At 41.7% G+C, this 27,771-nt stretch overlaps 2 protein-coding genes across 4 annotated transcripts in view; one reads left to right on the plus strand and one right to left on the minus strand.

The window, feature by feature from the left end:
• Positions 1-5,586: 5,586 nt before the first annotated feature.
• TSSC4 (tumor suppressing subtransferable candidate 4) lies at positions 5,587-10,011 on the plus strand. Of its 3 annotated transcripts, XM_085062889.1 has the most exons (4): positions 5,587-5,725; positions 6,082-6,210; positions 7,050-7,122; positions 8,215-10,011. In XM_085062889.1, the coding sequence occupies exons 2-4, from the start codon at positions 6,125-6,127 to the stop codon at positions 9,301-9,303; spliced, it is 1,248 nt and encodes a 415-aa protein (XP_084919015.1). In that variant the 5' UTR covers positions 5,587-5,725; positions 6,082-6,124; the 3' UTR covers positions 9,304-10,011. The 3 variants fall into 3 exon arrangements, with proteins under 3 accessions (XP_084919015.1, XP_084919013.1, XP_084919014.1); XM_085062887.1 differs by lacking the exons at positions 5,587-5,725; positions 7,050-7,122 and having other exon boundaries at positions 6,081-6,210; positions 8,175-10,011; XM_085062888.1 differs by lacking the exons at positions 5,587-5,725; positions 6,082-6,210 and having other exon boundaries at positions 8,175-10,011.
• Positions 10,012-12,271: 2,260 nt separating this feature from the next.
• TRPM5 (transient receptor potential cation channel subfamily M member 5) overlaps positions 12,272-27,771 on the minus strand; it is a 46,652-nt gene continuing 31,152 nt past the window's right edge. Inside the window, exons 16-26 of the mRNA XM_085062886.1 lie at positions 26,951-27,046; positions 24,421-24,679; positions 23,046-23,164; positions 22,506-22,638; positions 19,941-20,115; positions 17,763-17,928; positions 16,903-17,081; positions 16,344-16,476; positions 14,350-14,422; positions 13,432-13,522; positions 12,272-12,389 (exon numbers count right to left, since the gene is read on the minus strand). Of these exons, the coding sequence (XP_084919012.1) occupies positions 12,292-12,389; positions 13,432-13,522; positions 14,350-14,422; positions 16,344-16,476; positions 16,903-17,081; positions 17,763-17,928; positions 19,941-20,115; positions 22,506-22,638; positions 23,046-23,164; positions 24,421-24,679; positions 26,951-27,046 (1,522 nt within the window). The 3' untranslated portion in view covers positions 12,272-12,291. The remainder of the gene's footprint in view (positions 12,390-13,431; positions 13,523-14,349; positions 14,423-16,343; positions 16,477-16,902; positions 17,082-17,762; positions 17,929-19,940; positions 20,116-22,505; positions 22,639-23,045; positions 23,165-24,420; positions 24,680-26,950; positions 27,047-27,771) is intronic.

The following is a 27,771-nucleotide window of genomic DNA, read 5'->3' on the forward strand; positions in this document are numbered from 1 at the left end:
TACCTGAATGTTAATGGAGTCGGACATAATGACTTCTGGAAAGAAAAAAAAAAGTGCTATTTAAAAATAATAAAAAAAAGAAACCAAGCAATTCCCCCTTGTTAGTGGATTTTTAATGATGTGTTGTCGGATCGTGTTTCCTTCCATCGCGTACTTATTCCTGCCACATCTTCCATGGGAACAGGCTTGTCTCATTCTTGTATTCAAGCAAAATTTGGGCTGCAGGGAATACCGTCCTCAGCTGACCCTCTAGGTGGTTTCCCATGAATGTGATGCTCTTTGCTTCATGCCTTGAAACATTTGGATTGTCACACTGCATTGTTGCTCCAGATGGGGATAAAATTATTCCTGCCTCTGGAGCTAGGATTAAGCTGATGTGAGTCACTGTCAGACTCAGGCTGGTGTTCCAGGGGGAGAAACAATAGTGGAGACTAACTGGCAAAGCACAGCATGTATTTGGCATCCAGGGTGTGTGCCTTGGGACCTCAGCCTGGAATTACAGCTAGGATCTTAAACCTTTCCCAGCTAAATGCAGTCCCCTTTGCACTTCAGGTCTGAGTATTAGCACTGATGTGCTAGGAATACATGAGCTGAATGTGATACTGGGAGAGGACTGGGTAAACCGGGCCCCTTTAAGGTTGTGTGAAGATATGGGTTATCCTTGGAAAACAGCAGTCCTGCCATGTCGGAGCATGTGATGCCACATGGATAACCGACTGTGAGGGGAAGGGTGGATGGAGTGCTTGCAGCATGTTTGTGCTTGTATTGCACAGACAACCCTGGTTTATGCTTCTCTTCAACATATTTCTCCAGAAGTCTGAAGGACCTGGAAAGTCACTGGAGACCTTACTGGGGAATTCCAATGCCTAGGAATGTGATTGTGGAATCTTTTTTTTTTTCTTGTGAAACAAGATTCTTCAGGAATTAAAAATACAAGCATGAATTTTTCTAAACTAGACCAAGCTGGGATTTTTTCCAATGGAAATTCTTTTCCTCCTTCCTCCCAAACTGGTTTATTTTTTTCTTTTTAAAACCTCCTAGAATGTTTCTAATGAGATGTTTTGGAGGTGTTTCTTGCTTTGGCGAGCTCTGTTTCGTAAGCTTCTTCTGAGCTGTTTGTTTTCTAAGTAGCAATGAGCCTAATTGTCTTCTACTAAGACAGCTGTGATTAGCATGCATAAATTGCTTATGCCATTCCCTAATCAGAGGTTGTCAAAGCTGTAACCAAGAGTTGCAATATTCTCACAGAAGGGAATAAATCCAGCAGGCTCTCCCATGCCAGAGCTGTTTATGGTGGACGTTTCTGCAGAGGAAAACACCCTCACTGCTGGATCTGGCTGTACCCTTCCTCTGCCTGCCAGCTCTGCTTGCCGGGCTTGGGGATGAAGGATGTGTTAGTTAGCGGCTATGCTCACATTCCTGCTCTGAACCACTGTTTCCTTTGCTGGGCATGACAGCGTGGCCCTTCCAGTTAGGGGGTGGAAAAAGGTGACTATTCCAACAATCTCATTCACTGTCAGGGCTCTGGTGGGGCTGGGAACTGTGGCTGCACCAGGGAGTCGGCAAGAGTGGAAATACAGCTCCCCGGGGAGGAAACATCTGCTGCCGTTGGGTGCTGAGAGGGAGAGGGAAACAAAACCTGACCAGTTAATTAAGTGGTAAAGACACAGGCTAGGAACCCAAGTCTCATATGTACCACGCTGTGCACCTGATCTAGAGGCTGCATATTTTTCCCTGACTGCTTCTCAGTTTCAGCCTGGGGAGCATCACATTGCCTTGCACGGGGAATACCTAAGCAGGAGGATGCAGAAGTGCTGTTCCATGCCACATCTTCAGCTGACCTCTGGCAGCCTGATGCTTTCACTTCAGTGCCCAGGGACCTGGAGCAAACAGAAAACACCTCCCAGGTGCTAAAACTGCTGCACAACCAAAACCCACGTTGTTTTCACACTTGCAGACACATTAGAGGGTATATAAACTTTGCAACCACTGCAGCCTGCCTGGTGTTTCTCACTGGATTTAGATGACCCAGCTCAAGTGCCAGTGGTTACAAGTAACAAGTAACACTTCTAATTACACTTTAATGACACTTTTTTTTTTTTAAGAAAAATGGTTTCTTGGCCCTGCTTTGCTAGGGCATTCTCTCCTGCCAGAACACAGCTTTGCTGAGTACTGGGAGGTGTTGGTGTTAGGCCAGGCGAGATGACATGCACACAACACTCTGCCTGCTGGCTGCGAGTAAACTGCTGAGATTTCCTCCAGCAAGGGGTAGGTGCTGTTAAATGCAAGGCTCAGTGTTGGCTGATGGAGCTCCCACAGGGCTTGTTGGAACAAGAGGTCTGAGGAGTTTTAGGGTTCTGTGGGATTTTTTTTTTTTTTTAATGTTAACTTCAAGGCCCTCAGCTGATTCCATTGACCTTTTTCAGCCTTTCATTACTGCATTAGTATCAGCCACTTTGGAGCAGTGATAGGAAAATAGGAAAAGCAGCAAGATTGCGAGAAGGCTTTTTTTTAGTACAAATATTCTGTAGTTAAATCAAAATGAACAGACACCCCCAACTGGTTTTGTTTCTTTTTAAAAATTCAAGTAATTGCAGAGAGTATTAATTTTGCCCGTGAAGGACTTCAGTTCCCTCCCACACATGTAATGTCTCATGAAAAAAAGGGGTTGCAGTGTCTCCCTGCAGGTCCTCTATAGGCTGACAATAACACTGTTATTGTGAAGAATAGAGTTGATAAAGACCTTCACAGCCTGCCTGCATTGAAACTCACTCTACAGGAACTAATTTTATGTAGTTACCTTAGGGGAAAATAGCACCAACATGGGTAAACAGCACTGGAATAAATCTAATCTGCTTGCAGGACCAAATGAAAGTGCAAAGTAAAACAGGTAAGTAAAGCTCAATGTCAAAGAGAGGTGGTATCAAGCACTGAATTCTGAAAACTCACCCCACAGGGGATTTCAAGGCCATTTGTAGGATTTCATTCTGGCAAATAGGGGAGGACAACTCATTTATTTCCTTCAGGCTGTACCAGTCTGGCTTGGTGTGACTACATTCTCCCAGCAGAGAAGGCTGTGGTGGTCATGACTCTGCTTTTCCTTTTTGCCTGCAGGAAAACACTCCTTTCCCACCCCACCTCCCCTCAAGAGCTCCAGCATCAGCCACATCTGGCCACATCTGAGTAACCTCCATACTCCTTCCAGATGCAGGAGATGGTGAAAATGCATCTTATTGCTCTGTCTGGCTTGCAGGATTTGGGTAGCTGCAGGGGAATGGCCTGCTGCTGTCCTATAGCTGTGAGGAGAGGGGCCAGTTGTTCCTGCCCCAGGCTCTTAGCACAGGAGCAGCAGCAAGAGCCTGCCAGGGAGCAGCAGAATCACTGGATGGGGCCAAAAGACAGATTGATTTGCAGGAAAGGAGCACAAGGCGCCCTTGATGGGGCTGAGGCTGCTGTGTATTTCTACATGCCACCCCCACACGCAGGGATGCGCAGGCTTCCTGCAGACACATGGAGCCATCTCCGTAGATGAGCAGCCCCTCGGAGCCTGCACGCTGGATACAGCCTGCTCATTTGGATGATGGTCTGTGCTGCAGCTCAGATCCACCTTCCAGCTCCCTCTTCAAGCCACCTCAGTTCAAGCCAGCAAGGGGAAAACGCTTTACCATCTGTTGGTCTTCAGACTCTGACTCATTATTTTTATTTCAGCTGTCGCCAAGCAATAGTGAAAATCCCAACACACCAGCATATCCACTTCTGCAAGCTGTCTTGTCCTCAGCCACCAGAGAATGAGCAGTTCAGCCTCAGCTCTCCACAGCCTGTGATACAAAATCTCACAGATTCACAGAATAGTCTGAGTTTGAAAGGATCCACAAAGATCACCAACTCTTGAGTAAATAGCATGTATGGTGACCAAACCCACAACCTTGGTGTTATTAGCATCGTGCTCTAACCAACTGAGCTAATCTCAGGGTCATGAATAAAAAAATATGAAGGAGGAAAAGGGTACATTAAGGTTCCAAAAGTGACCTTGATCATCAATATACACAGCATCCAGGCAAAAGGTGAGAACTTGTAGCCTCTGGAAATAGAGAAATGGGGCTTGTCCCTGAAGTCACCCACATCCACAGGTGATAGAGGCAGTGGAGGTGGTGTTGCTCCCTCCTGCCCCTGAGCCCCTAATCTAACAGAGAACCAGGGCTCAAAGCAAGACAGTGCCATTGTTTGCAGCAGTCTGTGTACCAAGCCCGTCTCCAGCCTTACAGAAATGGGACATGCCACCTACTCCACATCCTTTTTTTGCCTGCTCCTTACAACATTCTGAGACTCTCCTGCATCCCCAATACCCTAGACAATGTTACACAGAACTCGTAAAGGCAGGTTTAGTCTTCCTTTTCTTTGCCCATTTACTGCCCTCCTCCTTTCCATCCCTGCTCACCTACTACAAGATTCATGTTTTCCTTTCTTCCCTCCATCTGGATACCCATTTGAATTCCTATGACCGTACTACCATATGCTTATACATAACAAAATAGGATCACCAAATGGGGAAACACCTCTATAGCTGTTCTAAAACTACAGCATGACTCCAGCTAGACAGAAGACATTTTGCAACAACCTCATCACTGCTGCCAAGTATATTCTGAACACAGACCTTGTGTCATAAATTACTGTAATTAGCAACACTCCAGCAGGCAAAAGTATGTATTTAAAAAACGGAGGATGCATATGAAGTGCTGCAGTTTATATTATGTGAGTCACGGTGAGGCCCATGTTGAAGGGAGCCAGTGAAGCCTCCGCAGCCACAACCTTGTCTGGCACGGCAAACCTTCTTCCTAAACCTAGGGAAAACAAGCTGAATACCGAAGCCTCTTGGGAAATGTATTTGCGCTGAAAATCTAAGCTTTTTGCTGAAATAAGGGGAAAAAACCAAATCCAGCCTCTTTGGCCAGCACCGATAAAACACTTTCAGACAGAGCTCCACTTCTTGACACACGCACAAAAAATGTTCTGCTGGGCTGGGAAATGGAAACTTTATTATTATTATTTGGATGGATAGTGGTTTTATGCCTCAAGTGACTTGGGGTTTTCTGGTTTGAGAATAAACACGTAAGGAAAAAAAAAAAAAAAGAACAAAACAAACAAAAAACTTCGGAAGTGTTCGCGGTGGCCAAGCCCTGCTTTTCCGATGAGAACAAAAGCCGTGACAGGGGTTTTTTTCCACACGGTGACTGCGGAGGGAGGCGGCGGTGCGGTGCCTGCCCCACCGGCCCCTCACGGCGCCGGGCAGCCCCGGGCGGCACCGCGGCCCTCTGTGGGGCAGGGGAGAGACCCGCACCGAGCCCAGCACCGAGCTCCGCACCGAGCCCCGAGCATAGCCCCGCACGGGCAACGAAATGTCGGCGCTGCGCTGCGCTGCGCCCTGGGAGCTGTAGTCCCGCCGCTCAGCCCCGCTTCTCCCCACGTCCCGGCTCGCAAAATGTCCCCCGCCGAGGCAAGGCGGCCGCCTACAACTCCCAGGAGCCCCGAGGAAAGGCGGCCGGCCCCTTCCGCGCCGCTCTGCCCGCCGGGAGTTGTGGTCCCGGCGCCGCTGTGCCTGCCCCACGGAGGCTGCCAAGGACTCGGTGTCCCGGCGCGCCGCGGGCTGAGGGCGGAGGGCAGAGGCGGGCAAGGCGGGCAAGGCTGGCGGCTGCTGCGGAACGTGTTGGGGCCGTGCAGTGTCGGGGTACGGGGCGCTCCCCCTTCCTTTTTCTCCCCCTCCCCTCCCTTCCCTTCCCCGGCGGCTGGCGCTGTGTGCCCGGGAGGGTGGCGGCGCCCGGAGGCCAGCGAGGGGCGCGTCTGGTGCGGGCGGTTCGTATCCAGCAGCATCCCGGGCCGGGAAGGGCGCTGGGCCCGGGGCGGACGGGCGGCACGGCTGGGGCGGCACCGTGACCTTCCCCCGCCGGGAGAGTGCTCAGGGCCGCCGTCCTCCTCCCTGTTCCTCCCGCGGGCCCTGCGGAGCTCTGTCCCGAGGGACTGTGGGTGCCATGAGAGCAGGCCTGTGGCTTGGTTTGCGTGACTGAGGTCTCCTCCTCCTCACAGGAGGCGGCGGGAAGCACACAGAGCCTGTTCGAGCAACACCAGGATGGAAGAGCCCACTGGGGACCTTCCCATCCGGAGAGACGTCATCCTTCCCGAGCCGTGCTGGGATCGTGTCACCGTAACACTCCTGTGAGTGACTCTGGCGTGCTGAAAGGGCCAGCAGGTTTGGCTGCTAGGGTTAAGGCTACAGCATCTCCCTAGGAGCAGAATTTCTCCTTTTTGTGCAAGTTCCCTCAGACAAGAGATGCCCGTGATGAACACTTTTACTGCCATCTGAAAATAGCTATTTTATTTAATTATGCACTTCAAGGCCTCTTCTGCGTTGTGGTTACTCTTCTTGTGTTCCAAAACTAAGCAGAACACTGTATCATTTTAGGAAGATTATTTCCCACTAGGGGTTACACAGAGGGTAGTGTTTTCAAAAGCAGTCATCAGATCCTTTTTGTCAAAGACAGCCAGACTTGACATGGAATACAACACTCTGTTGGGTTCCTCAGAAGTTCCTCTGTGTTTCATGCTTAATGAAAATCTGGCCCTAACTCTGAACACAACCTTTCTTTGAAAGTGGAACTCTGTGTTACTCATGGCCGTAATACTTATCTGCACTTTGTACCGGTAATGCATAACTATTATTTTTGTATCTTTTTAGCTGCATTTAATACTGTTTATTTAGTACTGGCTTTCTGCACGTGCAAATTATAGCTTGAATTTTTTTAAAACCTCTCTTCCGTTCTCCAGGATAAGGTTGGCAGTGTGAATGTGGAGAATGGATAAATATAGTGGTGCCTGCCTTATTAGGCTGTGTGTTGTTCTTTTGCCAAAAATTCAATAATATTTGCAGACTTTTATACCACCATGAGTTTGTGTCAGATTTAGAACCCAGTTCTGCAGTTTTGGATGATTCAGAGGGAAGGAATTATTTTTAAAACTACATTTCCAGTATCATGATGGAAATGTTTGTTTTCTAGGGTGGAAGTGCTGAGATCTTTGGTGGCTTTAACTGACCCTCAGGAGGGGAAGCTGACTCAGTCTCAAGAGAAAGTGAGTGACTAACAGACTTTCCATGTCTGTTTACTGCATCGTTTCAGAAGAGCCTATACTTAGGTAGTCAAGCTTCTAATAATATGCTAGAACTGTTTCCATAATGCACGTGAGTTGAACCAAAATGTGTGTTTGCCAACTCTTGTGTCCAGTTGCCCGGCAAGCGGTAGTGTGATCATTGACCATCTGAGTCCAGCAAGGTTCCCTTCAAGCAGGTGGCAGTGTCAGAGATTCCAGCTGCTCCTGAAAATTAGGCTTCAAATCACACTGTCATTTACTGACTGAAGGGCCAGCTTTTGCAGGCCCGTGGTTGCAACCTCCCCATGCTTTCCATGTGCAAGCATGGCATGTGTGATTAGTTTTCTTGACCCGGTGGAACTGATTTCTTGAGCTGGCTCATTTTCTGATTCCTGGAATCTAGTAATGATATGAGAGCTTAAAGCCAAAGGAAGGAGTGAAGCTTGTACTTTGTGCCACATTAAAGCAGACTTGAAACTGTGGCCCTGATGATTTTGTGGATTTTCTGCCACTGACCTGGATCAGTGATAGTGCCCTTTATAAGAAGCAGAATGTGATGGCTTTTGAGATAGCAGGTACAGTGCTAATGCAACAAAAGATTGTAATGGACAAATCAAAGTGGGAGAAATTGGATGTGTTTTTGTGGATTTTTACAGTATCAATAAACACAGGGTGTAATATGGAGAGGTCATTGCTGTCTCTTAAAAGATGTAGAAGACAGTTTTGGGGGATTCAGATTTACTCAGGAGCTTTATGTTCATCTTTTAGTAATTGGACCTGCTGTAATGAAGTTTGGTGTGTAGCGCTATTTTCAATTACTTCATATTCTTGTATTCAGTCTTGTGTAAATCTTTAATTTTAATGTGCATTCATTCCTTAAATAATGTTTTCATTTGAAGCAAAATTGCTTGGGAATCCCTAAAGCACTGCTAACTGTTATATTGCAGTTATAATTATTTTGCATGACACAGAGTGATAGTCTCATACTTGCTTCTCATTTCACAGTTAAGTTTTTATGCTCCTTTGTGTTCTAGGTACTAAACTTGCTGGGCATTTGGAAAACTGTATTTAGAGTTGTTCCTGGGCCTACATCAAAGACCTGAGTGGAGTGACAGCTCAAAGATGGGAGACCAGGAGGCAGGTGAACCCTTTCTGGGGATAGTGGCTGAGGGTGCCAGAGACTATGAAGGAGCTCTGCCCTCAGACACAGTGTCGCTCAGCGATTCTGACTCTGATGATTTGGGGTTGGCGGGTGAAGCAGAAGTTGATACAATATCTCCCGAGGAGCCATCTGTAGATGAGGGGGATTTCCAAACAGGAGAGAACCCCGACTCTTCAAAGAGTGGTCACAGATCTCCTGTCCAGCCATTCCATCTGAGGGGCATGAGTTCTACGTTCTCTCTCCGTAGCCAGAGCATTTTTGATTGCTTGGAAGAAGCAGCCAAGTTGTCTGTGCCCTCGATGCCTGAAGATAATGTTGTTGATGGGAGGTTTAAGCGTCCATTGCCTCCAACCGCAGTTTCAGGTAACATGGTCCCAGAAAGCAAGGGAAAGCAAGCCAGACCAGTGCAAGCTGCCAAAACCTCTCCTGCAGTGCCTGACTACGTGGCACACCCAGAGCGATGGACCAAATACAGCCTAGAGGGAGTTTCAGAGTCCAGTGACAAGACTAACAGGGCAGTGGCCATGGAATTTCTAGGTGGTTTGAAGAAAAGAGGGCAACAACAAAGCTCAGCTACCCAAGATAGCTACACCCCATCCTTCAACCAGGACCCTTCCAGCTGTGGAGCTGGGAGGATTGTCTTCACCAAACCAACTAAAAGAGGTGTTGATGGACTGGAAAAGAAAACATCAACAGCCGAGGATGATAAGAAACAGATGAAGACAGATCTGAAAGGCAAATCTCTTAAGAAGACTGATGACTTGAGGGAAGAAGATAAGGTAGAGCTGGGGCACTTAGGCAGTGACAGTGGAAAGGCAGCAGAGGAGGAGGAGTGTGTGATGGAAGGGGACCAGAACACAGAAGATAAATTTAATGCAAGGTTTAGTGGTGCAGGTGAAGAGCCATCACTGGGAACAGTGGGATTCCACTGCAGTAAGAAGAAGAGCAGGAAGAATTTCCGACCTAAAGTGGATGATGAAGGGGAGGAGGAAGAGTCCTGAAGGATGAAGCACATTGGAGACATCTAAGGACTTGTTCATTTTTTTCCTTCTTTTTTCTTTCTAGTCTGAAAACCATGTGATAGCTTTTTGTCCAACAGTTTGCATCATAACCACCAAGAACATTTTATATTGTTAGAAATTAAGCTATCTAAAATAAACTCCTGACTTTTTGTTTATGAGAAGTCCATGGGCATAGGATAGTTGCATCCTGGCAGGAGAGAATAAAGTGTGCTTTGTTTGCTTGAACAGCTCCCTGGGTCTTGCTCTGGAGCTGAAGTATCCAAAGAAACAAAAGTGTTTAGAAAAAGGCTGCAGGCCTTCCTATTAACTTCTGATTTTGGAGTTGTTCCCAAATCCTGTGGAATCATGGAGAAAAGGTGATAATCTCATTATGTAGAGATTTTTAAACAATGGAAATAAAACATGGTCTTCCACTAGATGTGATTTCTCCTGGCCCTGTCCCAGGGAGGAGACCCTTTAACATTTTTGTTTAAAAACATCCCTCTTTCATTGCCATTGAGGATGAAAGCACAACAGTGCCCAGTTATGTGTGATGATCCTTGCACCTTTGTATGTCCTTTCCAGAAGGTGCTGCTTCCATACTGATTCTGTGTGCCAGTTGGGGTATTTGTGGGAATGAGATATTTACACCAGAACTGGATACTCTCTTGTTTTATGTGATGCAATAAACTTTTGGTTGTAACTTGATTTCATCTCTGAACCATGTTGAGTAATGCAGCTGTAGCACTTTTAACAAATACTTTATTTGATTTGAAAGTTCTTGAAAACCTTTTAGAGTGTTACTCTAAGTTTACCGTCTTAATAACTTCTCCCTCAAGTCTTACAGATTATAAACCTCACATTTTTAACATTTTCAATCATTTTACAATATATAATCCCCTCATAGGATGAGTCATCTCTTGCAATGAATCACACTGTAAGGAATGTCAAATACAGTAGGTCTTTTTCACAATGTTAGTAAATTTAATAAAAAAGGTTGAAAGATTAAATTCTTTGAAAGGTTACATGATTTGAAACTCAAATTAGTTCAGGTCAGTTTGAACTGATGGGGTTTTTTTGCCAGTATTCTAAATGAACCAATCCCAAGGGGTAATATTTGTTACTGTGTAGTGAAAGATTAATTCTTAAGTATTTGTGACATTTCTTGGAAGGCTGTGATTGCTCAAACTCTGAAGGGTATTTGAGGAGGTGACATCCTCTGGGGAGGGTCCATTTTAACAATAATTGACTGGTAGGCCCAAAGCACTTGGGCTTTGTGTTTGAACAGATGCATCATTTGGCAGAAGAAGCAGAAAACAACGTAAAAGAATTGTGCTCCATCTTTAAGAGCAGAATGTATTTTCTCATGAGTTTGAAGCTGGATGCACATTAACTAGTGGGTCATTGGTAAACACAATGGTTGTTCCAGTGCATGTGAGTGGGACACAGCAAGTCCAAATGGATAGATTTGGGTTCCAGTGGATAATTAGTGTGCTGATCACAATGGAAATAGTAGCCATTTCAAAGTGGAAGCTGCTGCCAGGAGCAGAGTGCTAGTGTGAGATGTTTTGTTATTTCTTAACAAAAAAAAAAAAATGCAGCTCACTACAAAGTTACTGGGTTTATGAGTTCTGCTTGCCCACAAGGCAAGCAGAGGAACCGGTAGGACTACCAAAATTCCATCACAGCTAATGGAGTCACAGGCTTGGGGCACAGCTGAATAAACTGGACAAATGCCTGGTTTATGAAGCCATCATAACAAGATTGATATCTGTTAGTTAAAGGCTCATTTTTGTCAGAGCTGAGATTTATTTTTTTTTCCACCTCTGGTAACAGAAAGCTTTTGTGCAATCTACAGTTACATTGCATAGAGACAATATTATATGTGTGAGGAAATGCAGTTGAAGCTTATCAGTGTAAGACACAGCCCAGTACTTCCCCCTTCTGATGCTGTTTATATCATTCCAAAGAAATTTCCCTTCAAAGGATGGTATCAGTATTTTAGTGGTGTATCTTTTCTTGCAAAATTCTAATAAAGACAGTGAGCTTTTGTATGCTAAAAATGTTCAAGCCAATTTAAGTAATGGAAAAATCCACAAACAGCCCAGATTCCTAGCTTGCAAGATAATTCTTGGTACACATTCTTGTTTTAAAGTCTCTTAAGTGATTTTTTTCCCCCCTGACCTTTGAGAAAGAAAATTAAAATGAAATCAGGTGCTTAGGTGTAGAGGAGGCATTCCTTGTGGTGTGATACGTGGAGGCAAAGGCTCCTTTCCAGCAGGTAAGTGGCAGCAGCTGTGATGGGGCACGGGAGCAACAAAACCCAGGTGATTCCAATCTCTGGGGTTGAGTGAGGAGATCTCAAGAAGGAGTACCAGCAAAGGAATACCTGCAAAGGAACACCTCACAGGAGCCAGCATGGGAAGAAAAGCTGGTGAGTGCAATTGTTTGGGGGGTGTAAGAACTCCAGGAACTGTATGGATTGTAATGGTTCATTCGGTATTCAAGCTCTTTCCTGTGGAAACTATTTCTTGATTTCCTTTCCTAAAGCAGCTCAGGAGTAGAAGCTTGATTTCTTGGCCGAGGATGGAGCTTGTTTTTAAGTGCGTAAATGATCGCCCTTCCAAAGGGAGACTCCCTTGAACAGAGAAGTGTGGAATTTGGCAGTGGTGATGGTGGATTGAGGGTGTGGTATCTGGAGAACAAATGGTATTTAGAAAATAAGGTGGTAGAGTCACCCTGGAAGAGAAAGCTTTTTAGTGCTGTTTGTGGTTTGTGGTTTTGGAGAGAGGACAAAGTGCTATAGGAGCAGCAGGAAAGAAAGCCCAAGAAATTGAAGGAGAAAGACCAAGAAGTCCTCAGTAATATCAACCAGTGAGAGTGCTTAGCATGAAGAGAGAGCTTGCCCTTAGGCCTGCATGAGATTAGGATTTTACTTCAGTAGTTCAGTAGGACAAAAGGCTTAATGTGAAGGAAAATATTAAAATTTTAATTATCAATGTATTCGATGTCAGTCTCAAACAGATCTGCATCCTCTTGTTTTTCACTTCTCAGCAAAGACGCTTCTGTGTTTGCACTCTTCACACCTAATAGGATTGGAAAAGTCATGTGCTCGTTTAAAAGCCTTAGGACAAGTGGAACATAGTAGTAATTGCTTAAAAACTTAAAAATGCTGGGAAAAAAGACACTGTAGATTGTATTACTTTGCATTTGCACAGTAAATGATAAACAGGTTTATTTTTCAGATATTTAAATTTCTGCTTTTTATGCAGTTACAGTATTAAAATGTTTGGGGAGCCTGCTACAGGATTGGTTTTCTTATTGAAATACTTACAATGAAGCAACTCGCAAATGCTTTATAAAATTCTGCCAGAATTAAGTAAAGCTTGTGGTTAGCTCTAATCTGAGTGACTTGAGGTCTTATCATGACTTTGTTGAGTTTGCCAGCTACTTTTTTCCATATTGTATATATATGCTCAGTTTATGTATTTTGGAGGGTATTTTTTGTATTAGATAGCAATAGGTAGATCTTGAGATAAGTCATTAAGAAAGATATCCAGAATCTTTGTGTTGTGGCCTTCAGTGGCTGAGAAGTGGTTTGTTCCTGTCTCTAATGTTTAAAACTCCAAAGAGTGGAGCCCTGGGACATAGGGGAAGATTCTTAACTGACAGAAATAGCTGCAGCTCTGAAGGCAAATTAATTCTGTTGATTAAAACAAAGTAGGAGACGTGTTCAATTTTTATTTATTATTGTTATGCATTTTAAATATTTTGGTAATACTTCAGTAGGACTATTTCACAGACTCAAGAAGCCCCCAAGGCTTTCTGTGGACTCAAGAAATCCCCAATCCTCTGTGGCAAATAGATACTTTTTGACATACTTTAATTGGGTGAGATTATTCTAACTCTTAGTAAATGACAGTCCTTGCCCCAAAGCTTTGTGATGTTATTTTGCAACAGGTAGTTTTTTCATTCTGAAGTAAGAATATTCTGTTCCTTGTTTATATTCCCATTACCTCTAGGTAGCTCCTTCTGTGGTAATTTTCTAATCATTTTTTCCCTTGCATTTTTTAACTACCTTGTTCAACAGTATTAATTAGCTTTTCCATTATTGTTTTCAATACTTACATGTATAGTTTGGAACTGGTTGAGTGCACAAGAGGTTGGTTTTGGTTAAAACCTCTGCCATGGAGGAGATAACAGCTGTACAGTAGCAAATCTACAAAATAAGCAGTGATTAAATACCTGCCCTTTTTTGTGAGTATATTGTGCATTACCTCAAGCTGGCACAAATTTACTAAAGGATTCCTTGTGTGTTTCTGTTGGACTTGTATAGCCTGTTTTTTTTTCAGGAAGCCATAAAATGGGTAAGAAGGGGGCAGGAAACTGTAGTGGGAGTATTAAGATAAAGAACTTTCAGCAAGGCCAAAATTATACTGGAGAGTCATAGAGATAAAGAAAACAATAAGAGTTATGCTACATAGCAGGTGGCAATGCCTTTTCAGACTGTGTGAGAAATTATGTTTGTTTATATTTCAAGGGTTTTTCATCAAAAGCTCAAGACAGAATTTCCTGCTATTTGGATTTCATAATTGTATGCTAGACACTTCCCTTTGAGATGTTGGTACCTGGTATCTTTTGAAAATTAGAAAAACTGATGTACAAGAAGTATAGGTCAGATCAGACAGAATGTGAGTATTTTCCAAGATGACAGTTAAAAAAAAATAGGAGAAGGACAAGAATGGAGGGAGGGAGATGAAGTGTTTCATTCCAGAAGCATCTTTAACAAAGGAACTAAACATTTCTCAAGCAGATTAGCAAAGAGATCAAGAAATGTTGTATTCCCTTTTCTCATTTCTATAGGAGTTCAGAAATGTTTCTTTATATATGTATATCACCAGACAGAAAGCAATAAGGAAAGTGAAAGCATAATACAGATTCATTTCTCCTTCCTTTTATCCTTAAGCAGGGTCTGCCAAACCATTAAATGAGAGAAATATGGTGAAATCCTAAAGCTGATATAAATGCCTAGAAAATACTACTTACCTGGGCTTCCAGAACTTTAAACCGTTTTTCTTGTTCTTTAAACCCACTAAAATACTTAGACAAATTATCCACCCTGTGGAAACAAAGCAAACACCTTGAGTGAAAAGAAGAGGCCTCAGAAGAAATTACAAAACACAAACCGTGTGTAACTTTACTACAGCTATTGCCCCTCACTGCAGTTCTGAGTTGCTCAGACATCCCACAGCCCCCTAAAAGTTTTGTCCTTTTGAGGTGTTCCCAGAAATATTTCTTGGACAGAGCAGGATCTTGGAGCACTCTCATGCACTCACAAATGACAGCTCAGGGCAGCCATTCAGCTTCTAGTGAGCACCACTTAGCCCCAGTGGCTGTGGAGATCAAGGGCAGCAGAAAGGAGCGTCTCTGTCTCTTCAACCACTCGTGCCTCTCCCACCTATACCCCATGGAAACTGATCCTGGTGTGAGAACTGAGGCCACAATAGAGATAAGCGACTTAAAATTTATGCAAGCTTTCATTTTTGGAAATGAAATTGACATTCAAATCCCTCTTCTTTCATGCAGTCCAAAGGGGTTGCTTAGGGAACCTCCACATGGTGCCTCCAAATCACTGAATTGTTGCCATGCTTTCTACATCCTTCACCTGTTCTCCCATCAGTTCCTTATTCTTAGCATCTGATTCCTCATAGGCTTGGCAAATCCCTCTCTGGTCTCTCCTAGCTACTGTTTCAAAGTTTTCCTCTAACAGGCTGTGTTCCAGTTACATCTGTGTGAAAAACCTGCTGCTGGGTGGGTCTAATGCATTTTGAGATTGGTTCAGTGCAATGTTCGACGAGTCCCTTTCTCAGGGTTTCACAAGATCTCAAAAACACATTGCTAACACCCAAGAGCAAAGATAAAAAGCCATAGGGTTAGTGGTGTTCATCTGAATCTGCTCTGCTATGCCTGAAATACTGTGAAGCCAGATGGATTCTCACTTTTCCCCTCCACTAACTTCACTTACAGTGTATCATCTTTTTATTCATTATATAAAGGATATAGTGCCCTTTGTTTGGAAGCAATTGCACATATATTTATTGCTTTATCTTGATAATTAAGCTCTCACTGCGGGGGTTCGTCAGTGATCTGCTTATGAGAATAAAGTTTAAACCTATATAATAATTTAAAATCATTACGCATTAAGGGTCTATGTGAATCAGAGGGAGAAGAGTATTTCCAAGAACATAAGTATGCTGTTCTGGTCTCCAGTTATTCTGTGAGTTGGAGAGATGGGGGTTTGTCTTGAAAGAAAGCAGAGAGCACAGGAACATTTCCTTGGAACTTTCTTGTTATGGAACTTTCACACCCATTGTGCCACTATTTGAAGTCAGTTTTATTGTGAGAGGAAATGGCTGGAACAGGTGTTAAAAGCTTCTTTAAAGTGTGCCTTGCTGTCTTAGATGTTTCTGTTCTCCCTGCACATAACTACTTTGTTTCTCACTTAAAGAAACAAACCTTAAAAAGGTTTAAACCTCTGAATAATAATTTAGGACTTATTCTTTAGCGGACTAAATCAATTTAAGTGATATTCCTAGTGGGGAGATATAGAAAGTACACAAATGGAGGCTCAGTCCCATGCCATAAAGCCATAAGTATTTGTTCTGCATCTCTGGCTAATTCAACTTCTATTCAAAAGTCTTAGTTGTATTCCTATAGGGAATGAAATGACATGTGCTGCAGTATAGCAAACTGTTTTTCCACAGTTTTCTTCATTAATAAGATTTTCATTGAGCTTGGCCATAGATTTGGCTGGAACTTGCAGGTCTATAATTGTATATATTTCAAGAAGTATGTACAAAAGACAAAAACTCCTCTAACATTATGGTGATGCTGACCTCTCACATTTTTTCATGGACTATGTATTTCCTAACTGCATTCCAGTTGGACCCTTTATATAAGCTTTACAAGCACTTTAATGTTGAATTCATTGAAAGCTGAAGACTTGCAAGTTACTCTTGCTGTGGGTTAGAATAACATACTTATTAGACGTGGCCTTCAGCCTTTCTTCATTGCTTTCTTTCTTTTCTTGCTCAAGGTTTACGAGATAATGTTCTTTTTGCACCAGCTCCCATGTTATGATTTTTTGATCTAGGCCCACTGGAAGATCTCTTTCTGTAGGAAAAATAAGAATTATATTTTACCCCCTTTTCTCTGATACTAGTAGTGAAAGGTTGATATGCTAAAGGAAGGTTGTTTGTAGGGTTAATATTTGCTAAAATTCAGGAGAAAATGAAATAACTATTCATTAAACCTATCAATTGTTAAATCTTTGGAAATCAAATCCCTTTAACCTATTTTATATTGCTACCTTTGTTGTAATAACTATGATGCATCAAGGAATGCACTGTGGGAAACTGTTTATAGTATACATTATAAACCTTAATTTTTCATTTGTGCTCTCCTGGCACTCTTTGTTAAAAATAAATTGTGACTCTTGGCTTAAGGAAATCCAGCTTGCCCTTGTGTTTCATGTATGCACCATGTCCTAGGAAAGAGTCAGGCTCTGCAGTTGCTAGATCACACTTGTTAACAACTCACCCAGGTGGTTTTTTTTGTGTTCCATTTTGTTGAAGAGTCTTCTGAGAACCAGAGTTATGTGGTTGATAATGATAAATGGTGGTGCTAAGGCAGGCCGGCCGTGATATTCCACAATCAAGTTGTAGCGCTGCACTTTCCAGAAGATGTCTGTATTGCCCTGGACAACTTGAAAAGTGTAACTGCAATGGGGGGAAATAAAAGTATGTAACTCTTTTCACCACCACAAGCTGGAGATGAATATTACAAAATTTAGTCCTGTACTTACTTTAGAAAGGGAACAGCAAGCTCAGCAAGCAGTGCTAATTTAATTTAAGGTTTATGAAAATTTTTAGATACTACAATAATTGCAGTTGCAGTCTTCAAATTTTAAAAGATACATTTGCTTTGTTTGGTTTGGGTTTCTTTAAGAAAGGTAATTCTAGTTCATTCAGAAAAGATCAGCAAACATGCCACATCAGTTCTTCAAGAAAATGAATCATTATTAGCTGTGTTGACAACAAGCATTTCCCTGATGTGCAGATCATCCACTGTAAAGTCTGCCAAGTTTATGGCTGCTGTGCACCTGCAGATTTATGATGCAGCACAGCCAGGGACTCAGACCCTTCTGTGCATGTTTAATTGAATTTTTAGCAGTAAAAGAGGCTTCTTTTCTTCCTGTCTCCAATGTGACTAGAGTAAGGATGATGAGAACTTAAGAGCTATATGATCACGGAGTTCTGCCTATCAATCCCCCAAGTAATATTTGTTAGGAAAATTACAGGTGCATTCCAAAATGAATAGCCAGCAGTGAGGTAGCAAATGTGGGCATCCACTTGGAGCTTTGCAGCCTCTGTCCCGATATTTAGTGAGATCACTCTTACCTGAACATAGCAATGAGGAGGTTCATAAGTAGGACATTTGTGACAAGCAGGAAGATGACCAGCAGGAGTATGACAAGCCAGTTGGCATAGCTGTTAGGGCAGGATGGTGTGTTCTGCAGAACCTGCAGCGGATTAAATGTGCAGTTCCTGGGATATGTTCGTGATGCTGCAAAGGAAAATGGAGAGAGAAAAGAACAGTTATGAAAAACCCTAATGCCATGTTTCTTTGATTTTGTGAAAATGCAATCATGTTGTGTACATGGAAAGACATTGCCTTGTCTAGCAGGGCATTTGCAGCTCTAGGACACCACAGCCCTCCACAATTTGGCTTCTTGTTTAGTGGCAAGATGGTTGTCACAGCTGGCTTTTTGGTAAAGTTCATCAAAAAGGGATTGTGTTGAAAGGGCTGTAGTCTTTTTAGACTCGTTTTGAGTTCTCAGAGTCAAACCACCTCTCAGTTTGTGTTCCCCCACGTTCTTGAGACCTCATGCTGGCACATGGGTGCCAGATGAGAAAACTCAGTAAAAGCTGGGAATGGGGTTCCTCGTTCTAAATTTAAAGTGCTTTGTGTATCTGAGCTTGCAGTTAAGGTTATGAAGATTCTAACCTGATTCTACTAATTCTACTGCACCGGACTAGAGGTCTAGTGCTGTGATCTGTCTCCAGCTATGAATTAAATCCACAAGCTTAGAGTAGCATAATGATATTTACTTTTTTTCCCCTCTCTTTTTTTTCCCTAATAATCCTTTTCCCCAGTGCCACTGATAACCCCCTGGTTATGTTCATTAGAGCACTTGGTTATATCAAAGCTCACCACAGCTGGGACTGCTTTCACCAAGGGTGCTACTTTATACTCATCTACACTGAATTTCATTTGATGATTCAGCGCTCATGAGGCTCCTCTGCCTCTCTTAGGTGTCAGTTTTTGTCTTTGCTACCCAATGATGTAGTTTTGTCAGCAAATTTTGTCCTCCTCATTACCCCTCTCCCTTTCTGTACGTTTCATAAAGATGTTAAACAGAATAAGCCCCACAGGGCCCTAGGACAAATTAATCCCTTCTGGAAGTTGCCCATGTAATTGGTTCTTTTTTTCTGTTTCTTTTAACCAGTTATTTATCCAGGTGGAGACATCCATTGAACTTTCAATGGAGAGAAACTTACCTTTCTAGGGAGTGCTACATCTGACCTTTTGGCAAATGAGTTGGGTCCTATTCCCTAAATATGTGGCTTTTCCCAATTACTTTGATGGAAATAAGGGTGACTGATTGTGCTGTGCATGTTTACACCACAGGCATTTAAAATCTACATGAATCATTCCTCTCTCATGTGTTATTCAGGCTTTTTTGGCTTTTCTAAGACATGCTTTCTCTTATTAACCAGAGTGAATATGAAAGAATGCTTACTGGTTTGCTTCTGTCTATGGCAGTTGTTTTTATTCCATTTATATTACTCCAAGTTTGAATCCTACTTGATTATTGCCAATAACATTTAGCATGTTTTTTTCGGGCTAGATGCTGTGATGTTACTTCAGACTTCTTTGGGAGATGACCTAGTCTGTATTTTACCTGCTTACCTATCAGAAATATTGCCTTTGAACTTTTATGTCTAATTATTTCTGTCTTCTGTGGATATTTTTATGTTGTTTTGTTTGCAATGCTGCACATAAGCAATTACTAGCTTTATTTGACTTGGGCAGCTTTATCTCCAGAGTAAATAAATGCTCTGGAGGGGTATTTATTCTAAAACACAAGTATTTGCTTATGGGCAGAGCAGTACTGCTTTAACACTGTCGAGTCAAGCTACTGCCAAAATGTATGGAGGTGCTGTTATGTATTATTTGAGTTTACACAGGGTTATCTGGGTCTAAGTTAAAGTGAACGGAAATGGATCGAAGTGTAAGAAGGTATGCCAGCCTTTAAGACTGCAAATCCTTCTGTGTGTATTTCTGAGAGCTTATCTAAATAGGGCCAGCTCTTATGCTCTAATGTAACTCCACAATGCCCATTATCCCTTTGCAAATACACATTACTATCCCACAAATAGTGTAAGCTTTGGCCCATAAGGACAGAGATTTAAAAGCCAAAATTTTAAAAGGACAATACTTGGAAGGAATTCCATGCTCTCATCAGAAGTGTGCATTCAAAAATGGCCAAGTTAGGGGGAAAGAAGTTTCCTCACTGTCTATTTCATCCAGTGGAATCTGGCCAAATATCTGAAGGTAGGGACGATAAAGAACCCTTCTGAATATCCATTCCACTCGGCTGTCATCGGGATGGAGCAGAGCTTGAGTTGTCACACCATAAGCAATGAGCCACACACTCAGGAAAAACAGAAAGAAGAAAACATCCTTCATCTGCAAAAGAGAGGGGGTGTGGAGAAAGGGAGGAGCAGCGACTGTGATAGCATCATCAAGAAACAGTAGTCTTTCTGTATGAATATGGCTCAGATAATTTTTTTTCTTTACAAGCTTAAGTTAAAGGAGGTGGAATAGATTACAGTTCCATGCACAGAATTCCTTGCCTGACCTTGCTGTTACCATATTGTCCTTGGCCTGTAGTAAGCATTCTTCTTTGATAGCTCATTTAGATAAAGGCACATTTAAAATTAAAATCCTGCTTTCCATTCATCAAACGTTTAAAAATGAAACACATTTTATCTTTGAAGTGATTGGCAATCTACCTTTTAAGTGCATCTTTTCTGTGAGATATCTCAGTACCATGGACTGCTTTACTCTGAATTACAACAGTTCTGCTGCAGCAGAGAATCCTGCTGGCAGTCAGTGCTCATTGATGAATACTGAGCCACTGATACAGCAGGCAGTGAAGGCTGCAAGGATCAGGTTGCTTCTGTCTTCACTTTTCAAGCTAAGTGATGCATCTGAAGGATTCTTTTCGGGGCTTCCTGCTTTTAAACCTTGTGTTTCTCCAAAGAGGCAGAAGTAATTGAATCCTAAAACACTTACTTAAAAAAAATAAAAATCTAATATGCATTTCAAGTGCAATAATTTTTCCCTGGTGGAAGAAGAACACTTCATCCTCTCCCCATCTAATCTGACAGAGTTCATTAGGGACTGTAGATTCATTTCAACTAGATTATTGGATTGTACAGTTACCCAAAAGCATTTCAGACCTCCAGGATGTTACTTGGAGTTCTGATAAGTCACATCATCTCTCAGCCAGGCAAGACAGAGTTGATGTCTGACTTTCATCAATCTGTTTTGTTTCTGGATGATCTAAAACTTAGGAATGCTGCAGGGCTATAATGGTATCACAGTGATGGGAGAGCGGCGACAAGTCTGGAAATACTTTTTTCCAATCTGCAGTTTCTCTGAAAATGACTATTGCTCTGGGAAAGAGCATTGTTCTGGTGTTGTCCTGATACAGGTCTGGTAACTGCTAAAATGCCAGAACTTCTGTAACAAGGTTATAAAGGAGACAGTAGGAGACCATCTGGGATTGCTTCTCTGTTTAAGTAAGGGAGATGATCTTGCTTGAACCCCATTGAACCTTTCAAGCAGGTTTTATTTACTGAAGCAACTTTCACTGTTCTTTTATTTGATGTAAGGCTCAACACTGAGCTACCAAAGCTAAGGCATGATGTTGGCCTGGGTCAGGGGAAGATGAAAGGTCCCGTGTTAGGGTTTTTGTCTGAGTTGCTGTTTAGGTTCTTTGTGTCTCCTCAGCCCTGTTGCTCCCTTGCAGGACTTGAGGTGCCAGCAGAGGTGACACAGGTGGTGCTTTTCAAGGCCCTGGTTTAGCTTGGCCTGCAGCAATGGAAGGGTTAGGAGCTGCACATCTGGCTTGTTCTCTTACAATAGAAGTCTGCTAATGCCCTAAGCTAGATAATGAACAAGAACAAATATTTATTTGCCATTTACCCTTTTGCTAGTCCAACCAAATGTCATGTTAGAGTTCCAGTTATTGCATTTGTAGACAAATCCAAATAGCTTGGTAGTTATGTTTATTCAATGTATAGGCTTGTTTAGACTGTAGAACTTTTACTGAGTTCTACTGTGAGTCACAAATCAAATATTTGTAGATTCTGTAGTAGTACTTACAATTAGATGGATTCTATTAATCAGTTAGCATGAGCTAATTGACCTAGAGGATTAACATGCCTAAATAAAAAGCTATTTCAACATACCAACATAAACCCAAGCACAGTAACTGTAACCCCAATGTCTCATTCCCTGCAGGAGAGCAGCAATAAATAAAAATATTTTATCAACATCCTCCAACATCTGCTCACAAAGTACTGATTTGTTTTCATTGCAACTTGAAGCTAAAAAGGATAACTCCTGTAGGGAACTTGTAATGATCCTTTTTCACTTTTTTTTCCCCACACTTGTTGCATAAAACATAATTTCTCTCCCCAAGTCATTCATTGGAAGCCCTGCCCTTCTGTACAGCCTGAGGTCTGTGCTCTGGATGCACACAGCTTAGGAAGCAGGAGGAATGGCAGTAAGGCAGACTCTGCTTTTCCTTTGCCAGATCTGAAGATAAATTATTAGGTGGAGGTACAAGGATTAGTAAATTGGGACCAACTTATTGCACTGCAGAGCTCTTTGGAAGGATCTATTTCCAACATTGCATCTTATAATAAAATACAGGAATAGGCAAAATAACAAGCCTTAATGTAAAAATCAAGACAGGTTGTAAAGTTATTTCCTTTCTAAAGACAAGATTTCCTACTCTTCATTTCTTAGAAGGCACAAGTGTTTCTCTGAGAGAGATGCAGACTTACCATCCTTTCCACAATTATGATCTTTGGTCCAAGTTGTTTGTGAATTGCAAAAATATGTATAAGTCTGAGTGTAAACACCATAAAATCGATGGCAAGTATTGTACGGCCAGCTTGAAAAGTTGAGTTCAGCATCCTGCAGAGCACATGGAATGAAATATCAGCTCTCAGCAAGTACTTCTAGTGTCTGTACAGTGATGAGAGATAGCTAAAAGGTGGAGGAGCACTCTTTTCTCTCTCTTGGCTTCAATGATATTTATTAACAAATAAAAAAAAGGTACCTTGAGTTAAAGGGATTTCCGAAAACAAACAAAAAAAGCAGAGCTTTTCAGTGCCTGTATTTGATTATATCAATATGTCTTTGTGGTCTCTGGAGCAACTTCCATGATTTCCACAGGATTTTTGAGGTTCCCATTGCAGAAACATGTCTCAAAGCTTGTAAAAATGAATGTTACAGCCTGTCCTCTTGTGCACATGAGACTCAGCTGATGTCCATAGCCCTTGCTACTGATGCTGACCACCTCACATGGAACAAATACATACCTGCAGGTTACCCCAATTATGAAGAGAAAGATGGTCACCATATCACATTTATTCCAGTTATCCTCCACATACAGTTTAAATTTTTTCATTAGACTTGTGTCTTCATCTGTATAGAAACTCTAAAAAAGAGAAATAATCAGTGGTATTGATCTGTATCCACTTTCACTATTTCCTTCTGAGTTTTAGCATACTACCTGTTTCCTTCTTCATTGCAAAGAGCAAAAACAAATTCCTTGTGCAATAAGGAACAAAGAAAACCTTAAAAACATGAACTCAGTTTACTGTCCTAAAGCACAGAAGTTTGATAAAAAGGAAAAAAACATTTTTATTTTTATGGTATTAGTCTTCAGAATTTTTGAGGCCTGATTTAAGACTTTTACAGAAGAAATTCTTCACTGGGAGGGTGGTGAGGCACTGGAAGAGGTTGCCCAGGGAAGTTCTGGGTGCCCCAACCCCAGAGGTGTTCAAGGGCAGACTGGGTGGGGCTTTCAGCAACCAGAAAAGCTGTGCATGGCATGGGGATGGAATTAAATGACCTTCAAATCCCCTTCCAGCACAAAGCATTCTATGAGTCTGTGATTTTTTTTTTCAGCACTTGAGCTGTTGAACAATGCAGTTTCCAGTCAGAGTTCAGTTTCTAGGCATTGCTATCTAAACAGCATGAACAGATTTGGCATTTGTGTACTAGAATTGTCAGTAAAGGCACTCTTGATTATCTAGGCAAGGAGATGTCCCTCTTAATTGGATTTTTAGCCTGGCATTCTTCATGTTTTACAGTTAATAATGAAATGTTCTTTGATCCAGATATTTTCCGTGTCCTCCTCAGGTTATGGCCTTGCTGCATAATTTCAAATAAATAGTAACAACCGTCCCTGTCTCTTTTGCTTGAATAATAAACACCTACTGGCTCTTCCAGAGTAAATTATTGTAACTGCTTTTTTTGTGTCTAAAGAGAAGAGCTTTATGCACCCAAAACTGGCAATACACTTGTACCACTGTTCACACATTATTTCAGTTATTAAACTGAGGACATTCCAAAACCAGTAATGGGATACTAATGGAAAAGGGGGTTTGGGGGGTTGGTGGTTTTGTTTGGTTGGGTTTGTTAAGAAAAGCAAACCCAAAAAGAGATCTACTAATATTTTGAGTTGAAAAGTATTTTAGGAAAAGCCACAAATAATCTGAATTCATTTACTTGTGTTTTTTTTAAACAGTCCCTAGTTGGGAAGAATCTCCTAAAAGGATGTAGAGCTGTCTGCTGTGTTCCTGACACTTGTAATCTTCAAGCTTGTACAGTTATACAGATTGTAAATCTATTGAAAATATTGCTGCAGGTTTTCCTGTGTTATTACTAAAGGTGATGCAGGTTACTCACCTGTCGGATCTCTTCCAAGACAAGGGTGAACACCCAGAAGTAGAGTACAATTTCTTTAACAGATGGACCCTGAGGTGGAGGTGGTTTAAAGTCCAGTAAAAGGACATAAGTAAATAGAAAGAGAAAAGCAAAGTACATTATAACATTCCCCAAAAATACAGTTACAGGGGCACTCCAGAATTTTCTCCAGCGGGTAAACATGAACGTAGCCCATGCTGTGTTTGCAGAAGGGTTCTGTTTTTCCAGTGTGTCATTTCCTCTGCAAACCAAAAAGAATATGCGCTTGGTGACAATCTCCTAAAATTAGTTCATGGGAATAGGCTCAATATTATTCTATATAAAGCTTCTTGTAAGATAGTAACAGGCAGATGCTGGGGCTGGCCAAGGGGGAAGGCTGTAGAAGTCAGAGCAATCACATTACCAAAGCAGAAATATTTCAAAACCAAAAGAAGGTTTTGAAAAATGAAATCACATCAGAATTATGTGCACATTTTTGTTATTTCAGTTTAGTTGTATTAATTTTATTTGTAACTTCATGGTGTTCCTGCATGGAGTGCCAATGCACAAGGAGAGGTAGAAGGGTAATTGCTCTTTATAAACCTAAATAATAGGAAAGAAAAGAAGATGGCCAATGAATTTTGTGAGTCAGCTCTTAATTATTTTGGCTCTCAAATTTTCTTGCAGTGTTTGCCTGCAGAAGCTCTTATTGTTGCTGTTGCCTTTAAATCTCTAAGTGCTGGATCATACTAAGCCTGTGTTTCTTGACTATCCTAGCTGGAATCTGATACACTCTACTAAAGAATACCTCAGTCCTTTGCAGAACTGGCATCTTGCCCTTTATGATTAAATTAGAGCAAGTTGCAAAAAACACAATATAGAAGCCTTTTAGCAAAAAGAAGTGACCTCATAAATTGTGTACTAAGGTAGTCTTTGAGTGTTGTGGAATTATGCAAGTATTTTGGTAGCTGAAGGGAAATTTGACCTGTACATCTACAGCTGTTTTGCTCTGTTTTGGAACATGAAGTGGTATCTATTGGCAATGGAAATTATCCTGTGCAGAAAATGCAAGTTTGATAGCAATTTGATCTTTGTGTGAGGATTTGTTTCCACATAAAATGCTCTCCTGTGTAAGCTAGAGATGTTATTGGATCTTTAATTTTGTGATTCTGACTCTGAGAAGTGTGATCTCCAGCAAAGGATGTGCACACTAGGGTATGTTTTCGATTTCACCTCACAGAAAATAAACAGTGACTCTTCACTGTTTTTAATTTCTTCTGACAATCTTGCTAATTATTAAATACATTTGTTACAAGGAAAAATTTCTCTTCTCAGCCAATCTTTTCTATATGCCTGATCCTATGCTCTCAATTTATGACATCATAAAATACATTCCCATGGTAACAGGCTAATATCATAAACAGATAATTGCAGCTTTACTGTAAGATGCTGCAATAGATCTGGGAGGGAGAGAGCCTCTTTGTTAAAATAAATTGCTAGGATAATAGCAATTGGAATGTGCAATGTAATGACCAAACCAGGCTGTACTCAGGATATGGAAATGCTTTATGATATTGCTTACAAATAGTCCCCAAGAGGCAGATGCTTTTACACCTATTTTATAGGTGGGAGGAGGAGAGAAAAGAACTAATAATTTTCTCCATATACCAGCAGTTAAATGCCAGAGGTAAAAATAGAACCTAATAACTCTGACTTGGTCCAGGACTTCATACTGCAGATGATGCTTCCTCTCTACTGCTGTTCACATATTTCTGAAGTTCTTTTTAAATCATGGAAAGCTAAGTGGCTATTTAGCACTATTTAGCCATTAAGAGGACTTTGTGCTAATCAAAAGTCTACTTATCCTCCGTCTGGTGTCCCAGGTCTTGGTGATGAGTGTGTGGTAGAGGTATAGGGGGAATTCTGTTCTGAATCACAGATCTATAACTGACCACAAGCAGCTGACAAAACCTTTGTGCTCAGTTACCCATTTGTGTGATGCTCCCTCTAACTCATAAGGTTCCTCAGGGCTCATCTTTTAAAACATAAATTAAGAGCATGAGAAGCTGACTTATAAAACTCCCTGGTACTGATGGGTGCAAGTACACCTTGGTAGGAAAGTATGCAGTGATGTACACAAATGGTGTAAGGTTTTGCTGAGAACCTTCTTTCTGCTCAGCTCAGCAATCTGATAACTTCCTGAAATCCAATGCGTATTGGTCATCATAAGCTGATGGGAATGTCAGGAAATGCTATTTGATTCCCAAATAAATCCCTTGTTCTGTAGAAATTACCTGCTCAGAAAAAGCCAAATGGTGTCTCCTTAAAGCAGTGCTATATCCCTGTCTATTTTCTGTACTCCTCTTAGAGAGCAACAGCAGTGATCAGAAAGCACACCACTTCCTGAGGAGTAATGACTTTTTTGGTCCTTCAGCTGCTCCTTAGATCATTAACAGATCATGAATCCCCAAGAAGTGTCCTGTCCTTTGACTGTTGTCATAAAAAGTACATTAGTTAATGGCTTTAAACTCACCTATCTCCTTCCTTGGAGAAAAACAGAGTCCTCTCTGAATCCAAACTGTCCAACTCTCTAAATGGCTCTGGCTCATTGTTTGATTGGTTTTCCTCACTGTAAGGAAATAAACTCATTAGTTGAAAGATGATGCTTAGCCATTTTTCACTACTAAACTGGCGTTAATACAGAACCGCTAGCATGTGCTTATCTTGGACCTGCTCTGCTGGGGAGGATATCAAATAATGCATAACTGTTGAGGGTTGTCTCTACAAGTTCTGTTCATTTTAAAGGAGAAGGCTGAAGTCACCCACAAGATTCAGAGACGTGATAGTTGGCATGCTTCACAAAAATGGAGCAGGATGCTCAGTTTCCTCAAACTACTTATGATTTGAGCAGAAATAAACCCCTCAGTCAGTCTTAGAAGACAATTAGCCCAATGCTCCATTCCTAATTACTCTTAGTAGCTATTAAGAGGGGAAATGCCAGAAGCAGTAGGGAACATGTGTCAATTTTTGCATTTCCAGGGAAAGGAGGCAAAAAAATGGAAATTTGGAAAGGATTACTTTGATTATGTATAATAATTTAAACCTTTCCATGAAAACTTTGCCAAAATAGGACATTAAGTGAATTTGTGACTCTGGCAGCCAGAAGGTTTTCTTTAGTGATACTGGCAGAAGGAAAATCTTAACTCAGCATTGCCAAACAAGTTTTCCTCTTGCTTTTTATGTAGATTGAGTTAAGAAACATGAATTTCATAATAACATGTCATTTCATATTGCCAGTTCTGATGATTTGTATATATTTTATGGATGTTATGAGGTTTTCCTAAAGTTTAAGAT

This window comes from Lichenostomus cassidix, chromosome 5 (genome assembly GCF_008360975.1).
Source record: "Lichenostomus cassidix isolate B80296 chromosome 5, HeHo_3.0, whole genome shotgun sequence".
In the NCBI taxonomy this organism is placed as follows: Eukaryota; Metazoa; Chordata; class Aves; order Passeriformes; family Meliphagidae; genus Lichenostomus; species Lichenostomus cassidix.

Bases quoted from the DNA above. Each gene is read 5' to 3' on its own strand.
- TSSC4 (XM_085062889.1), top strand. From the start codon at position 6,125: ATGGAAGAGCCCACTGGGGACCTTCCCATCCGGAGAGACGTCATCCTT. The intron at 6,211-7,049 runs GTGAGTGACTCT...TTTGTTTTCTAG, and splicing joins CGTGTCACCGTAACACTCCT to GGTGGAAGTGCTGAGATCTT. The intron at 7,123-8,214 runs GTGAGTGACTAA...CTGTATTTAGAG, and splicing joins TGACTCAGTCTCAAGAGAAA to TTGTTCCTGGGCCTACATCA.